Here is an 18,858-nt window from a genome sequence, read left to right on the forward strand (position 1 = left end):
GGTGCAGGCTCGATGGGCCGAAATGGCCTCTATCTGCACTGTGGGGTTTCTGTGATTCTGTGAACCTAACAACAGAAACAGGATGTAAAATGAGCTGCTCTTTAACATTCCCACCGCACCTCACACGAAATTGTGCCCAAGGCAACCTTTGGCAACACTATTAAATTGTGTTGCTGGTACATAGAAAAACTGGTTATTCTGCACCTCTTGCCAGAATTTTATCTTATGCATGCACAGAAGTTCAGATCAAGAGATAGCCTGAATATTTCCATGCTAAATACTGATCTAACACAGATTACCTGTATTAACACTTGGTCATGTATTAGCCCTGAAAATTAACCATGCTGTGCACATTGCATTATCATCAAAACTTTCCAACTTAGCTCTCCAATGTTACCTTAGGCAAAGTTCACGTGAAGTGAAAATAACTGAGGCAGGAATTGATTTTACTCTGTTTTCTATTGTCAATTTATAGACTCACAGAGCACAGAAGGAGGCCATTCAACCCATCGCGCCCATGCCGGCTCTTTGAAAGAGCTGTCCAATTAGACCCACTCCCCCGCTCTTTCCCCATAGCCCTGCCAATGTTTCCTTTTTAAGTATTTATCCAATTCCCTTTTGAAAGTTACTATTGAATCTGCTGCCACCACCCTCTCAGGCAGTGCATTCCCGATCATAACAACTCGCCGAGTAAAAAAAATTCTCCTCATCCCCCCCCTCCCCCCTAGCTTTTTTGCCAATTATCTTAAATCTGTGCTCTCTGGTTATCGACCCTCCTATCAGTGGAAAAAGTTTCTTCCTATCTACTCTATCAAGACCCTTCATAATTTTGAACACCTCGATCAAATCTCTCCTTAATCTTCTCTGCTGTAAGGAGAACAATCCCAGCTTCTCTAGTCTTGCAACATAACTGAAGTACCTCATCCCTGGTACCATGAACAGGCAAGCCGAAAAATTATATAAAGTTGTCTTGTATCTTTATATCACTGTTTAACAACATCCTCTTTGGGCTATGAGTAATGGAAATTCTAAGGCCTAGAATTTCGCTATCGCCGCGCCAGGTCTTTAGCGCCCGAAATTTAGCGCTCACCCGAATTCCCGTAGCGCCCGCCAGAAATTCAGTTGCAGCGCCTCGAGCCTGCTCCGCCATAAGGCCCCTCGAGCCTGCTCCGCCATAAGGCCCCTCGAGCCTGCTCCGCCATACGGCCCATCGAGCCTGCTCCACCATAAGGCCCCTCGAGTGTGCTCCGCCATAAGGCCCCTCGAGCCTGCTCCGCCGTACAGCCCCTCGAGCCTGCTCCGCCATAAGGTCCCTCAAGCCTGCTCCACCATACGGCCCCTCGAGCCTGCTCCGCCATACGGCCCCTCGAGCCTGCTCCGCCATAAGGCCCCTCGAGCCTGCTCCGTCATACGCCCCCTCGAGCCTGCTCCGCCATACGGCCCCTCGAGCCTGCTCCGCCATTCAATAAAATCATGGCAGACCTTCAGCCTCAACTCCACTTTCCCACCCGATCTCCATATCCCTTGATACCCTTAGAGTCCAAAAATCTATCGATCTCAGCCTTGAATATACTCTCGATTCAGCATCCACAGCCCTTTGGGGTAGAGAATTCCAAAGATTCACAACCCTCTGAGTGAAGAAATTCCTCCTCATCTCGGTCTTAAATGGCCGACCCCTTATCCTGAGACTAAACCCCCTAGTTCTACACTCTCCAGCCAGGGGAAACAACTTCTCAGCATCTACCCTGTCAATCCCCTTCAGAATCGTATATGTTTCAATGAGATCACCTCTCATTCTTCTAAACTCCAGTAAGTAAAGGCCCATTCTACTCAGAGTACAGATGTTCACTCTGCATAATTTTTTCCCTTCAACTCCCTTCCTCCACTCTGCTGCTCTCCTATGAATTTCCTCACGTACATGCAGTTGCTTGAGAAATGGTGAATCTCTGGTACCTCACCCACATGGCCATTCTGGATGGGTAAGCTTTGACAGTAAGTCTCGGCAGTTCATCCAACACTTTCATGTTGCTGTATAGACATTAGGACAGGTAGCTTGGCCAGTTTTCATTTCCCATGGGGCACTGCAGCCAATAATAACCCTACTATTGCCTTGGTTGAGAGCAGCTACTGTGGATCAATCTTACCACCATTTTGGTATGTGCTTCTGAGAAGCAGAAATTTTACCTCTCGACAGATCAACCTTAGCAGTAATTAATAAAAAATCTAGCAGCAGTTAATTGATAATATAATTACAACAAAACAACAACTTGTATTTAATGTCTTTGATGTAGAAAAACATGCCAAGCCACTTCACAGAAGTGTAATCAGAACAAAAAATGCCAAGTCACAGGTATGGGGGGGTCACAAATTTTAGGAGGGGTGGCCAAAGGCTTGGTCAAAGAGTTGGGTTTTAAGAAGGGACTTATATTGGAGAGGGAGATTAAGAGACATAGGTATTTTGGGAGAGAATTCCAAAGTGCAGGGCCCTAGGCAAATTAAAGCATGGCCAACAATGGTGGGGTGAGGGGTTTGGGCAATGCACACCAAGCTATAGTCGGAGGAACGGAGATATCGGGGGATGGGGTTGGAGGAGGTTACAGAGATGGGGGGCTGGGGGAGGGTGGTGTGAAGTGATTTAAACACAAGGATTTGGAATGTTAAGTTTGAGGCATTGGGAGACCTACAGCCAAGTGTGGGGACAGCAGTCATAAGTGAGCTGATTTGGATGAGCTGAAGTTTATGGAAAGTGGAAGATGGGAGGCTGGCCAAGAGAACATTGGAAAAGTCGAGTCTGTTGGTAACAAAGGCATGGATGATGGTTTTGGCAGCAGATGAGCTAAGCTGGGGCAGAGGGCGACAATGTTATGCAGAGCTGGAAGTAGGCGGTCTTTGTGATGGAGAGAATATGGGGTCAGAAGCGCCACTCGGGGTCAAATAGAATGCCAAGGTTGTGAACAGTCTGGTTCAGCCCGAGACTGTGGCCAGGGAGGGGAATGGAGTCGGTGGTGAGGGTATAGAGTTTGTGGCAGGGACTGAAGGTGATGACTTTGGTCTTCCCAATGTTTAACTGGAGGAAACGGCAGAACCATACTCATCATTTACAGCATCATCCATCTGTCTAATTACCAATAATGGCAAGTATCTTGCAATACACTTCACTTTGAGCCTTTTAAGTTGTGGCTAAGATTTATGAAACAGTGTTTGTGTAACAGTGAAGTGGCATCCATGCACTGTTCCAAAAGATCATGCCAATGTGGGGGCACAAGATTATTTACATAGTGTTTGTGCAGCCTACTCCCACTGTTTGTGTTACAACTTGTACATATTGAATGATTTAAACATTATTGTTTGTTATTCAACACATTACTATACATGAAATAAAAGTGAGTCTTTACCAAAGATTTTTCATGGGATATAGGTTTCATAGGATATATGGCACAGAAACAGGCCATTCGGCCCAACCAGTCCATGCCAGCTTCTTTCCTCATCTAACTCTATCAGCATAACCCTCTATTCCCTTCTCCCTCATATACTTATCTAGCCTCCCCTTAGGTTTCACATCATTAGGATTTGGGATTAAGTACTGCATTTAAATCCACTTTCGAGGAATTATTCAAAGATTCCTTACTTACGCTAATTATAGAAATTGGTGCAGGAGATGACCATCAGGCCTTGCTAGTTCACCACCCGCCTTATCCACCCTAACCCCATTTCTCTGTTCTTTCCTTTGTATCCTTTAATATTTTCCATTCAAGTGTTTATCTAAACGTTGTGATTGACTCACCTTCAGTATGTAATTGTGGTACAGGTAGACTATCCTTTATCCGAAAACCTCGGGACCAGCCGTGTTTCGGTTTTAGGAAAATTTCGGATTTCGGAAGGTGCGCGAAAACACTTCGGTTTTCAGAGGTAATTCGGTTTTCGGGAGTGCGGATAAAGGATACACTATCCCTTATCCGAAAATTTTGCAGTTTTCTTCCAGTCCAACTTGCCTGCAATGAGCTCGTGTCGCTGGTACGAAGTGGTTATTGAACCAGTGAGAAAATATTCCTCTGGTTACCCATGCTTTCCTGCTCGCATAATAATGCACAGGTAAATTGCATACACCTTTCAAACATCTCGGATGTTGGCTTTTTCCAATCACTACCAACTTTAACTTGTGTGTGCCTGCAGCATTGGCACACCCAAGAACAGTCAACCTGTCCTTAGCATCCTTAAAACCTGCTGGTGCACTCTCATCAGCCGTTGCTAATGTTTTTCTAGGAACGTAGCGCCAGAACAGAGCTGTTTCATCAGCATTGTAAATTTGTTCAGGACCGAGGTTTTCATCCGATATTATTTTTGCAAACTCATCTATGTAATTTTCAGCTGCTTCATGATCAGCAGAAGCTTTTTCACCACAGCTTTTCAGATATTTTATACCATGACGCTTCTTAAATTTATGCAGCCAACCTTCTGAATATTCACACTCAACTTCAATGTTCAGTTCTTCATGGTATATTCTAGCTTGCTTCATGACCATCAAACCAGTCAGTGGCACACGTTCACCTCTGCGTTGTCGAATCCACTCAATCAGCACACGGTCAAGATCTTCATTTTTTGCCCTATGCAATGTTTTCCTAATTTTCATTAGTTTATGGTCATCACTGTCAGTGTAAAATTTCAACAACTTGTTTTTCTGTTTCTTTAAGTCATATATGGTGGTAGTTCCCACACCATATTCTTCAGTAAGATGTCGCACAGACACACCACGATCAAGCTTCTGCAATAACTCCACTTTCTGCGATATCGATAATGAGCGATGCTTCCTTCTCTGCTTCTCACTGTTACCCATTGGGGTATCTGCAGCTCTTTTTAGCATTTTCACAAATTGTTAAAAGCCAGCAAATATCTAAGAGAGCAGCAAATATCTAAGAGAGCTGCAAATATCTAAGAGAGCTGCAAATATCTAAGAGAGCAGCAAATATCTAAGAGAGCAGCAAATAGCAGCAAATATCTAAGAGAGCAGCAAATATCACACAGAGCAGCATAACACCTGCGTGGGTCAAGCATCGGCAGCGTCGGGTCATGCTTTGCGCCACTTTCGGCTTTCAGAGGTTTTCTGGTTTCGGATGTGCGGATAAAGGCTGGTACACTATCTCTTATCCGAAATGGGGTGGGGGTCGGCGGGGGTGGGGTACGGCGGGGGGGTCGGGGGTTGGTGGGGGTCGGGTTCGGTCGGGGGTGGGGGTCGGCGGGGGTCGTGGTCGTGCGCATTTCGGTTTTCAGAAGTCATGCTTTGCTCCACTTTCGGCTTTCAGAGGTTTTCTGGTTTCGGATGTGCGGATAAAGGCTGGTACACTTACGCTGAGCGATTTCGGTTTTCAGAAGTGCGGAAAAATGCTACACTATCCCTTATCCGGCTAGGCCTGTAAGTCGTGCGCCACTCTGGTCATGTCGTGCGCACGACTTACGCTGACCGAAAAAACCTTCGGTTTTTAGAGGGTTTCGGTTTTCGGAAGTCCGGATAAAGGGTAGTCTACCTGTAATGCATTCCATGTTCCAATAATCGTACGCTTGAAAAAAGATTCTTCTAAGCTCTTCCTTTAGGATTTTAGGACTAATGCTGAGCTTGTGTTACTGGTTCTCTGACCAGTAGAAATGACCTTTCACAATTACCCTCCCAAATTCTTTCACTTTGAAAAGAATTTTTCTATTAATCCCATGCTAACAGTTGTAGTTTCTGTTCCTGCTTGATTTACAGCTGCAGCGACGGTATTAACCATACTTATTTGTGGTATATTCACCTATGTCCTGGCTAATATTTATCGCTCAATCAACATAACCATAACAGATTGTCTAGTCATTATCTCATTGCTGTTTGTGGGAGCTTGCTGTGCGCAAATTGGCTGCCGCGTTTCCTACATTACAACAGTGACTACACTTCAAGAGTACTTAATTGGCTGTAAAGCATTTTGGGACGGCCTGAGATCATGAAAGGCTCTACATTAATGCACGTCTTTCTTTCTTTTTATTTATCTTCAAGCCTTTACATAAAGATACTTGAGCATACATGCCTATACAAAATTATACAACAGCTGTTCTATAAGTGCAGTTTATTTGATGGAAAGGTTTGCTCCTCATACGTCTACATAAATGCTTATTCTTATTACAAGACCAAAAATGTTTTTATAATTAGACTACAATCTTGTACTAATCTCTTAAAATTGCCTGCCCCTCTGCCCCGACACGTATTGTTAGTTCCATAATTCAACACAAAGTAAAGAAACATCATGTTGATTCACATCTGCACCCGGCAATTACTCAACGGAGTAAAACTTCTGATAGACAAAGTTCATGTACAGGCTCTTACACTCCTGTCTATGCTGGTACACAGGCATGAACCCATTTGAAATAAACGATGTAATACCTGCATAAAAATAACCCACATGGACTGTAGTGCAAGCACATTAAGCATTTGTATGTGAACTTGGAGAATCAGGAGTGCTTCCCTCATAAGGGCAGAAGACAGATAAGATATATAGCTTTAGTTTCAAAACTGTTCGTTGAAATGATGGCTGCTGAAATCATTCTTTAAACAGGCTTTCATGGTAAGATTTCTAAAAAAAAAACCCACACAATTATTTATGGACCTGCAATCTATCTACAGGCTTTTAAACCACTCCTTCTTGATTAATCTCTCCCCTATTCTTTTCAACCATATTGACATACTGCACTCTGGGCTTTGGGCCTTTACTTAGGCTTCTCAATTTAAAAGAAAATTATCAACTAGTCATACACATCTGACTTCATGAAGGCATGCATAAATCTAGAGTGAAAAAAATAGGGTAAAGGGGCTGCCTGGATAGAGAGGAAGGATCTATATGTTTATAACTGATCTTTCAGGCTTTACTATGTAAATATGGTGCCTACTCAACCAGCTTCTGATCTAGTGGTTAAATGTTACACATATTTGGACAGGACCATCACAATCGATTGATCCATAACTCCTGGCGGGAAAAGGGACTTTTGCTGAGGAACCACTGAACGGATGAGGAACTGCTGGAATATTGATGTCAGAAAATATTAATTGCAAGCTGCTGTGGTTCTTTTTAGAACAAATGTACTGAGAAGGCTGTATATTTTTACAGTAAATGGTTTATATAACAATGGTCCATGCAAGGACTAAGAGTAGCACAAATCACTTTCCCTTACAACAGTAAATGAACAAGCTGTTAGAGTTCCATAGAGTCTACAGCACAGAAACAGGCCATTCAGCTCAACTGGTCTGCGTTGGTGTTTATGCTCCACACGAGCCTCCTCCCGCCCTACTTCATCTAACATATTCAGCATATCCTTCTATTCCTTTCTTCCTCATGTGCTTATCTAATCTCCCCTTAAATGCATCGATGCTATTTGCCTCAACTACTCCTTGTGGTAGCGCATTCCACATTCTTGCCACTCTTTGGGTAAAGAAGCTTCTCCTGAATTCACTATTGGATTTATTAGTGACTATCTTATGTTTATGACCTCTAGTTTTGGACACCCCCACAAGTGGAAACATTTTCTCTACGTCGACCCTATCAAACCCTTTCATTATCTTAAAGACCTCTATCAGGTCACCCCTCAGCTTTTCTCTTTTCTAGAGAAAAGAGCCCCAGCCTGTTCAGCATTTCCTGATAAGTATATCCTCTCAGTTCTGGTATCAACCTTGTAAATCTTTTTTGCACCTCCTCCAGTGTCTCTATATCCTTTTTGTAATATGGAGACAAAAACTGTACACAGTACTCCGAGTGTGGTCATAGAATCATAGAATGGTTACAGCACAGAAGGAGGTCATTCAGCCCATCGAGCCCATGCTGGCTCTCTACAAGAGCACTTCAGCTAGTCCCACTCCCTCGCCTTTTCCCCACAGCCCTGCAAATTTTTTTCCTTCAGGAAACTTGTATCAAAAATAACAACAGAAAATGCTGGAAAAACTCAGCAGGTCAGGCAACATCCGTGGACAGAAATTTGAGTTGACGTTTCGGGTCGAACCCTTCTTCAAAACTGGAAAGAAAAGATAGATCGGAGGACCTTGGTCTAACCAAAGTTCAATACAAGTTTAACAGAACTTCTCTGCATTTCAATTCTATCCCTCTAGAAATGAACCCCAGTGCTTGGTTTGCTTTTTTATGGCCTTATTAACCTGCGTCGATACTTTTAGTGATTTGTGTATCTGTACCCCTGGATCCATTTGCTCCTCAACTCCATTCAGACTCTTATTATCCAAGCAGTATGTGGCCGCCTTATTCTTCCTACCAAAATGCACCACCTCAAACTTATCTATATTGAAATTAATTTGCCAATTACACACCCATTCTGCAAGTTTATTCATGTCTTTCTGTATTTTGTCACAATCCTCCTCTATTAACTACACCTTTCAATTGACGTCGTCCTTAAAGTTTGAAATTGTACTGTCGATTCCAGAGTCCAAATCATTAATGTAAATTGTGAACAATAGTGGTCCCAGCACCGATCCCTGTGGAACACCACTTCTCACCTTCTGCCAGTCTGAGTAGCTACCCTTAACCCCTACTCTCTGTTTTCTGTTTTGTAACCAGCTTGCTATCCATTCTGTTACCCGTCCCCTGACTCTACATGCTCTGACCTTAGTCTTGAGTCTACTATGCGGTACCTTATCGAAGGCCTTTTGAAAATCCAATAAAATTACATCTACTACATTAGCTTTATCTACTCTTTCTGTTACTTCTTCAAAGAATTCAATACGGTTAGTCAAGCATGACCTTCCCTTTTGAAATCTGTGCTTACTACTCTTTATTATATTTTCAGTTGCTATTTGTTTATCTATTACATCTTTGAGTAAAGATTCCATTATCTTTCCTACCACCGACGTTAAGCTAACTGGTCTATCGTTGCCTGGATTTGTTCTATTTCATTTTTTAAATACTGGAATCACATTAACTGTCCGCCAGTCCTCTGGCACTATTCCCTTTACTAATGAATTTATTTATATATATATGTAATAGTGCCTCTGATATCTCTTCCCTAACTTCTTTTAATATACACGGATACAATCCATACGGACCAGGGGCTTTATCCTCTCTAACTTTGATTAGTTCATCAATTATCTCCCCCCCTTTCTATCTTAAATGTTTTAATATCTTTTTTGATCTCCTTTTGCAATGTCACGCTCACCTTGTTAGTCTCCCTGGTAAATACTGAGGCAAAGTAACTATTCAATATTTCTGCCATTTCGCTGTCATTTCCTGTGAATTTATCTTGTGTATCCCTTAGTGGCCCTATTCCTATCCTGAATTTTCTTTTGTTATTTATGTGTCTGTAGAATACTTTACTACTTCTTTTTATTTTCCTCGATAATTTAATTTTGTAGTTCCTTTTTGCTTTCCTAATTGTTTATTCACTTCTTTCCTAACTTCTTCCTATTCCCTTTTGTCATCCTCCTTTATCGTCCATGTACTTAGTGTATGCCTTTTACTTTCGTTTCAGTCTTACCCTTCGCACTTTATTCAGCCATGCTGGTTCATTATTGGCTAGTTTTTTTTTGCGGAATATATTTCTCCTGAACTCTATTGATCACCGTTTTATATATGTCCCACTGCTGTTCTACAGTATTTCTTTGTCAACATTGTTTTTGTTTTTTTTCCAATCTGTTACTTTGGTCTTTGTCTTACTTATGTCTTTCTCAATCATTATTTCAAACCTTGTTTTGTTATGATCGCTTTACCTAGATGTTCCCCTACGCTTACTTCTTTTATCTGCTCTGGTTCATTTCCCATTTACATAAGAACATAAGAACATAAGAAATAGGAGCAGGAGTAGGCCAATCGGCCCCTCGAGCCTGCTCCACCATTCAATAAGATCATGGCTGATCTGATCCTAACCTCAAATCTTCTATCACTCTGCATCCACCCGAACCCATGTGATCTCCCGGGAGAGGCGAAAAACCAGATAAAGACCCAATGGCCAATTTGGGAGAAAAAAATCTGGGAAATTCCTCTCCGACCCATCTAGGCGATCGAAATTCTTCCAGGAGATCACGCTGTCCCTATATTTTCTACAGTACTTACCTTCTGTAAAGGCGATCTCCACCCCAGCCAGGAACAGGAATAAAACCATCTCCTGAAATCTAACAGAATTAGAACACAGTAGGAGCAGAACAAGGCTACACGGCCCCTGGGCCCGCTCCACTACCCACAGGGCCATGACCATTCCGAACCCAGACTCATGTCCAATTTCCTGCCCGCTCCCCGTAACCCTTTATTCCCTTTACTTCTAGGAAACTATCTATTTCTGTTTTAAATTTATTTAATGATGTAGCTTCCACAGCTTTCTGGGGCAGCAAATTCCACAAACCTACCACCCTCTGAGTGAAGAAGTTTCTCCTCATCTCAGTTTTGAATGAGCAGCCCCTTATTTTAAGATTATGCCCCCTAGTTCTAGTTTCACCCATCATTGGGAACATCCTCACCGCATCCACCCGATCAAGCCCCTTCACAATCTTATATGTTTCAATAAGATCGCCTCTCATTCTTCTGAACTCCAATGAGTAGAGTCCCAATCTACTCAACCTCTCCTCATATGACCACCCCCTCATCCCCGGGATTAACCGAGTGAACCTTCTTTGTACTGACTCGAGAGCAAGTATGTCTTTTCTTAAGTATGGACACCAAAACTGTATCCAGCAGCGATTCCTCTCTTATTGGGCTTTTTATGTACTAGGTAAGAAAGGAGTCCTGAACACACTGTAAAAACTTAATTCCCTTTTCCCCTTTCCCTACCTCTTGTTGCCAGTTTATCCGGGGGTAGTTGAAATCTTCCATGATTATTATTCTAGGTCTTTTACTCATTTCATAGATTTGCCTATATATTTCTCCCTCCACCGCCCTTCCATTATTAGGTGGTCTGTAGTATATCCCTATTAGTGTGATCGATCTCTTCTTATCCTTTGTCTCAATCCTTATGTTTCTATCTTAATGTTAGTTATAGCCCTTTTTTCTACTGCATTATGTTATCTCTAATTAGTACAGCTACCCCACCCCCTTCCTTCCCTATCCTTTCTAAATATGTTATATCCTGCAATATTTAACGGTTCTTTATTAAGCCATGTTTCAGTTATCCCTACCGCATCTAGCTTCTTGTTATGAATTATTGCCTCCAGCTCCTTTGGATGCTGCGTACAGGGAATTTAATTTGCTTTTATTAATTATTCCACTAACTTTATTTTTAACAATAATTTTATACTTAAGTTCTATAACTGTATCTGTTCCCTAACCTTTTATGTTGCCCTTATTCTTTACCTTGGTCTGACCTTTACTCTCATCTCTTATTTCTTTTATTTTCAGTCTTATGCAATGGTCATTAGATCGCTCCCCTTCTTAATGTCTAAACTTAAAGTCCGATCCACAGCCCTATTTATCCTTTCCGCTAGGACACTGGTCCCATTCCGGTTCAGGTGAAGCCTATTCCAGTGGTGCAGCTCCTTCCTGTCCCAGTACTGGTGCCAGTGTGCCATGAAATGAAACCCCTCCTGCCCAAACCGGTCTTTCAGCCACACATTCACCTTCCTGATCAGCCTATCCCTATGCCAATTAGCATGTGGCTCGGGTAGTAATCCCGAGATTGCCACCTGTGAGCTCCTTGTTTTAATTTAGTTCCTAACTTCTGATATTCCCTTAGTAGGACCTCTTCCTTTTTCTTCCCTATCTCATTGGTCCTGACATGAACCGCAACAACTGAATGATCCCTCTTCCTTTCCAAGTTCCTTTTCAGTTGGTCCAAGATATCCTTTACCATTGCACCAGGTCGGCAACACACCCTACTGGACCCTCAATCGCAATGCAGAGGACGCTATCTTGCAATTCCGCACCTTCCCCTTGTTCAGCTTCCTGCTCCACAGTGCCACGGTTAGCATTCTGGCCATCCGCCCTGCAGTCTTCATCCTTATGACAAACTGTATCACAGTGTGGTATAGCAGCTGTACCTCCTATGACCGGAAAGCCCTGCAGCGGGTAGTCAAAACTGCCCAACGCATTACCGGCACCCGGCTACCGACCATTGAGAACATCTACCAGAAACGCTGTCTATGGAGGTAATTGACCATCATCAAAGACCCTACCCACCCCAGCCACAGTTTGTTCGCCCCCCTGCCATCTGGGAGACGCTACAGATGTATTCGCACCCGCACGACCAGATTTAGGAACAGCTTCTTTCCCAGGGCTGTCATCCTACTGAACTCTGCTAATAAACTCTAAAGCCTGCACATCTGTCAATGCACTTTACTATGTTTATGTTGTGTTGCAGGCCAAATGTATGTTAAATGTCTTGGTCAAAGTGTACACTCTCGGGAGCCGCAAGCTTGCATTTTGTTGTACTGCACTTGTGCACTAACAATGACAATAAAGTTGATTATTATTATTATTATTATTATCCTCACAGGTAGCAAGTACATTTACCCGTTGGATAGGATAAGTGTCTGCGGGACCTCCTCCTCTATATCCCCTCTATTCCCCTTACCCTGCTGACTGACAATAACACTCTCCTACACCTGTGCTTTCCTCTGAGGTTTACTGTAGTCTGGAGAAAACTATCCGGAAATTTCTCCCCTCCCTAATGTGTCAGAGTGTCTCTAACTCGCACTCCAGCTCAATGACTCTGAGCCGGAGTGACTCAAGGTAGAGATATTTCCTGCAAATATGGCAATCCGGGACAGTCTCACTACAGTCCCGACAAACTACACAGAAATCACAGAAATCACAGAAACCACACAGTGCAGATAGAGGCCATTTCGGCCCATCGAGCCTGCACCGACACATATCCCACCCGATCCCCGTAACCCCTACACCAACACATATCCCACCCTATCCCCGTAACCCCACGTATTCAATCCCCCTAACACTAAGGGTCAATTTATCATAGCCAATCAACCTAACCCGCACATCTTTGGACTGTGGGAGGAAACCGGAGCACCCGGAGTAAACCCACGCAAACACGGGGAGAATGTGCAAACTCCACACAGACAGTCGCCCGAGGCTGGATTCGAACCCGGGTCCCTGGCGCTGTGAGGCAACAGTGCTAACCACTATGCCACCGTGCACACTGCCTGTGCTGCCATCTCTAATCTTTATTTATTTGTTAATTAGCAGTAATTTATTTCTAGAACTAATAGAATTGCTTGAGGTCTAGTATTAATTAGCTGATGGATTAGTTTGAATTGAAATTAATTATCAATTAATTACTCTGATTATTTATTATTTATGTATAGCCGATACTTATTTAATGCAATCCCTTTAATGTCGGTCTCCTCTACTTAGTTTATTTTGTCTCCTTAGATCTATTTGTTTACCTGAAGGATATGATCCTCTTAATACTTAAGCTAAATGATAAATTAAACACTTGGCTCTAATTCCTCAGGTCTGCCGCTCCTCACTTTGCTCTGATTGTGACACCCCTTTTAATTTTTTCCCGTCTGTTTGTCTGGTATCAGCTGCTGCTCACAGCCGCCTCTCCTTTTAAACTGTTGTTGCTGGGGGTTCCTGCTCTATTTATTAGCTACTCACTGCCACCTCTCCTGTTAAACTGGCACCTGATGCCTTTCTGCAGACTCACTATCTGCCCTTTTATATCGATGCTGGAGCTTCAGGTGAGCACTGTTGTATCTGCGTGTTGCCAATCCCTGTTGGAGGACCAGTTCTATGCATGAGGCTAACATTTTCCACAGTCTAGTAAAAGTCGGGTCCTGGACACTGAAGATGCAGAGTCCGACTCCATTACATTACTGCCAATGGTGCACAGTCAATAAGAAGGCGCCTTATATGTAAGTGTTTAGGGCAGATTAGTGGAGCTGCTACAGTAACACTAGGTGAGCTCAGCATCCACATGATTCAGTGCTACTATAAATTACCATGTCATTCTGTGTGCCTGTCATTCTGCTGTTGGGAGAAGGGAGTCAGTTCTAGCAATACAAAACAAAGATTCAGAATATAAATATTGATCTCCAGTGACCTACACATAGTAAGGAAGAATGTGCAGCATAGTGTTGTTGAAATAGCTAAAGTTGAGGTTGAAATAGACCTGGGATTCTCCACAGACTTGATGCTCAACATGTCCGACCAATGCAAAGTAGCAATCAACAAAGCCAATAGAATGTTGAACTACATTGCCAAACCAGTAGAACCCCAGTCAAGGGAAACAGTGATCAAGTTGCACAATGTTCTAGTTCAATCACATTTTGAGTAGTGTCCAATTCTGGTTGCCAAGAAACAAGGGAGTCATTCAAGCACTGAAGCACAATGCAAACAAGAGCCAATAGGTGGTCAGCAGTGTCACAGGTCTGAGCTATGAAGAAAGACTGGAAAAAGGCACCAGAGGTGATCTTACAGAAGTACTGTATCTAAGATAAAGGAATGTAAAAGTAAATCCGGACGATTTTGGGGTGAGTTCGATTTTTGGGTGAGTTGGGCAAGGAGACACAGATTCAAACTAGTAAAAGGTAAATTTAGGACTGATATCAGGAAGTTCTTCCTCACACAAAAAGTGATCATTGCACAGACTTCAAGATCAGGTAGTGGAGGCAAAGAAACCTGGGCATCATTTAAGAAATAATGATATGCTGCAATGGGTGGGACAGAAAAACAGTAGAGTCTTTCAGGATGGATGAACTAAGATGCACTAAATGACCTGAGCTACTGACGTACCAAATGTAAAGGTGTCTTCGGGCACCTGTTCAGAAGCATGTTACAGAACCTTTGGGGCTTCTACTGCACTATCAGACCACAGCTAGTTCCTTCTACCTGCTCACCAACATACAGTCTGCTGTCCCATTACATTATAGTGCACCAGCAGCAAGAAGAATATCGGGGCCTGTTGCCAATAGCGCAGAGTCAATAAGAAAGCACCTTATATGGAAGTGCTTAGGGCAAATTAGTGGAACTGCTACAGTAACACTGGGTGAGCTCAGCAGCCACATGATTCAGTGCCACTGAAAATTACCTCAAGTCATTTTGTGTGTCTGTCATTGTGGTGTTGGGAGAAGGTTAGCCAGGCAACTGGGGCAGCAACTTACAAGTACAGAGGCCAAAATAAAGGCTAACGTAAAACCTGTAACAGATGGCATTCAAAGTATTTTTGATTAGTGTGTTGTAGGATTCCTCTCAATTTTATGCAATGTTGTTTATGCTAATGGCCCAGTACCTTAACATGCGTTAGGAATTGGGGCTTCCTGTTCTGACTATAATAGGTTTGCTTATTTACACTATAGAAAGTGCCACTGGGTCACCTGTCCTCATTTGAACTTGGGTAACACATGGGGCTGGGTTTTGCAGTCAGCAGTGCCGTTCGTTACACTTGCCCTTGCCCATAGACTTTTGCACTGGAAATTGCTGTCAGCCAAATGTCCAAAAAGCACAGCACCCTCTACAGAGCATCTGGGATCTGTGTGAACAGAGCAAGCAACTGCGTATCTCCTTAACCAATCAGATTGAAGAATAGTTAATGAGCAGCAGAGAGTCTGAACCAGTAAGTGTCAGTTAGAATATTGAATTCAATGTCAAGTCAGGTACAGAGCATGAAATAATGAGAAGGAACGAAAGATGGGATTAAGAGAGAGATAAAAGAGACAAAGAAAAAGTTTTAAAAATTATATTTAAAAAAAATCTCCGACAATAATTAAAATCTGAAGGAATGAGATGCCACAATTGTAAATTAATTTTCAGTGCCAGCGAGGTTGTTTGGCAGTAATTAAGCCTATCATGCCATTAAAAATGTACTTACACTGGAATAGACAAGCCCTAACCTTTTCTGGCGAGTTCAGTGGGTATCTTTTACGTAAGTACCGCAACTTCACACCCTTGCATGTGTTTCAACGCTGAGTCTTGCGGTATAGCGAAGCTTCTGGAGGAGCAGGGCAGCTCGGACAGTAACTTCCTGCTTTCCACGTTTAACTGCGCACGTATGATCACTGAAAGTTGCTGACTAATTTACACTTTAATAACTTTTTTACAGCAAATCCAGCCCATCAGGTGTGACTGTTAATTGCGCACAACTTCTGCCCAGCCACGCCTGCCAGAACATCCTATTTGTCATTAACCATGAATGCAATAAATTGAAACAGATAGAGGCTATCTGCGCCATAAAAGATGGGGGGTTTTATGAAGGACTTCAGTGATTGCTAAACATAGCTGTATATCTAGCCAAATAGAGAGATAAAGCCCAGTCAAGCCAGTATGTGGAATGTAGTCAGTTTATAACTCAGAATCCACATTGATTTTCTCATTGAAACTTATAAAATTCTAACAGGACTAGACAGACTGGATGCAGGAAGGATGTTCCCGATGGCGGGGGAGTCCAGAACCAGGGGTCACAGTCTAAGGATAAGGGGTAAGCCATTTAGGACTGAGATGAGGAGGAATTTCTTCACCCAGAGAGTGGTGAACCTGTGGAATTCTCTACCACACAAGGCAGTTGAGGCCAATTCATTAAATATATTCAAGAAGGAGTTAGATATATTTCTTAAGGCTAAAGGGATCAAGGGATATGGGGAGAAGGCAGGGACAGGGTACTGAGTTTGGATGATCAGCCATGATCTCATTGAATGGCGGAGCAGGCTCGAGGGGCCGAATGGCCTACTTCTGCTCCTATCTTCTATGTTTCTATGTTTCTATGATTTTTCACTGTAGCCCCTCTGGACTGCCCTGAAACCCATTCCAGGGGTGAGCTGTCTTTACACCATCAGTTCAGGGCACAACATTCAAAGCCTAGATTTATGTGGGCTCTAGGACTGCACTCACTCCAGATTGCTAATGTATTTTTAAAAATCCAAAAATTTGGGGGAGGGGGTTACAATCCACCGAATTACGCTTCTCTTTGAATCCTTTTTGGAACAGTTCGCTTGCCACAATGTTGGCGCTCATCTTCACTAGGTTTAGGAACATAACGTGCAAATCACCAGAAACCTTCCTCCACCTGACGGCACTGTGCCGCCCAGTAACTCGGCCGCACTCAATTTCAATTCAATTCAATTCAAATCGCTTTATTGGCATGATGACAAGGTACATCTTATGTTGCCAAAGCATCGAAAAACATTTATGGTTGAACACATAAACGCAGGTCTATCCATACAGTGTATAAACAGATATATCCGAGTGTATAAATATACATTCATATAATTTGTATATACTCTTTTCTTAGATTTAATGGTTGTCCCTCTGTTTATGGCAAGCTGTAACATAGTGTGGCTAAGGTTACACAATTTCTCTGTTCCCCTAGTAGGTATGGGAGTTTTTGGTCGTCATTCAAATTTCTGAATTCAGGGCATATTTCCCTGCTACCTCCTCCAGAAGAGATACCGAGGAGTTACTTACCCAGTCACTCGCACGGTGTACACCGAGTCTTCGGAAGTCGTTTCCCATTGTAGTGTGGTGCGGAAATTGAAGGATTTCCACTTCACGTTGGTAACAGGTTTCAGCGGAGTATCTGAAGATTTTTAAAAAAAACTTACATTTCCATCCAGCCATTCTCCAAGAACACCTTTTGCAAAGCAGCAAATGTTCTCTTAACATCTCCTGGAGGAGCAACTGTTTAACTTTATGACATTGGTGTAAGAACTCATAAATCGCAAATATTTAAAGTCAGAGATACTTGAGGAAGAATTTTCAGATAAATTCTGCTTTGTGTCGAACCCAGAAGGGCTTTTCATTGCCTTCCAGGGTCACACTGATAAAGGTAACTTGAACGTTAAGCATGTACACCAGCCTGCCATAGATAGGTAGGGTATCACTATACTGTAAGACTCGAGAGGCACAGCGCATTAGATAATACATCAGTCTGTGATCTGTCACTTACTGGCTGGGCCATTATCTCACAGGACGTGGACACTGGCACATTTTCAGGAAGGACTGCGCTTGATGTGAAATAGCAGCAGAGCGGACACGGAGGGACTGGATCGAACTCTCGAGGATTTCACACTCGGTCCTGTACTTGCAATCGGAGGAAATGCGAGCACTCCGTCAGATTACAGGTTAGCCGGGAGCCAACTAACTGGTTATTAAAAATGGAAAGTTGGATTTGCTGCAAAGTGGTTATAAATCATATATGAATTATACTGTCTCAAACCGTTTCTGTTCGATCTATTGGGGCTTTGATTTAATATATTATTTTGAAACCGTGTTGATTAATATATAAAATGATTAAATTATTATACGGCGCCGGTGATAAGAGCAATCGAACCGAACTCATTTACCTGAAGCTACTCCACAATGAAGACAAATAATGGCAAATCCCAAAGTGATGGCAAAGTTAGTACCAGAGCCCATGTTTAAAGGGAGGGACAGAAAAGGCGCCGTTAAAGTTAAACAGATGCAGTCTCGATTCCCTCTCGGTGTCAGGCAGCCCCAGCTCCCGGTGACCCTTCCTCCTGACCGTGTGCGAAGTACACTCGGCGACAATCGAGCCTCCGAGCTTCACTTGCACAGGTTTGACGCCGGCAGTCCTGGTCCTCCTTCCCATTCCAAGCGACCCACGAATAAAAACCCAGCGCTCCCAAAGCCGAGGGCTGCCCCCTCTCTCAGTATAACCAATAGAAGCAGAGATTCGCATCCTGAGGCTTGGCCTCTGCCAACCCTCGCCCTTCCCCTCCCCACACACAGACAGACAGACAGACAAGACAATTTCACAAGACAGCACAGACCGAAGGCAGCCCAGCACACCTGGGCACTTTCAGGAAATAAGGCAGGTCGTCAAGATGAAACATACGTTTACTTACTCAAGAATCAGATAACAGCAGAGGGGCTTGACATCACGATTTGGTGGTTGGGGGGGGGGGGATTAAAAGGAATTGTACATTTTGGGGGAAAAAAGAAA

At 43.1% G+C, this 18,858-nt stretch overlaps 1 protein-coding gene across 1 annotated transcript in view; it reads right to left on the reverse strand.

The window, feature by feature from the left end:
- Positions 1–18,568, reverse strand: part of f3a (coagulation factor III, tissue factor a) — a 31,878-nt gene extending 13,310 nt beyond the window's left edge. The window contains exons 1-2 of the mRNA XM_085983284.1: positions 18,239–18,568; positions 17,361–17,472 (exon numbers count right to left, since the gene is read on the reverse strand). Coding sequence (XP_085839410.1) covers positions 17,361–17,472; positions 18,239–18,311 — 185 coding nt within the window. The 5' untranslated portion in view covers positions 18,312–18,568. The remainder of the gene's footprint in view (positions 1–17,360; positions 17,473–18,238) is intronic.
- Positions 18,569–18,858: the final 290 nt, after the last annotated feature.

Source organism: Somniosus microcephalus, chromosome 3 (genome assembly GCF_052327205.1).
Source record: "Somniosus microcephalus isolate GS21.2 chromosome 3, FLI_Smic_1.0, whole genome shotgun sequence".
Taxonomy (NCBI): domain Eukaryota; kingdom Metazoa; phylum Chordata; class Chondrichthyes; order Squaliformes; family Somniosidae; genus Somniosus; species Somniosus microcephalus.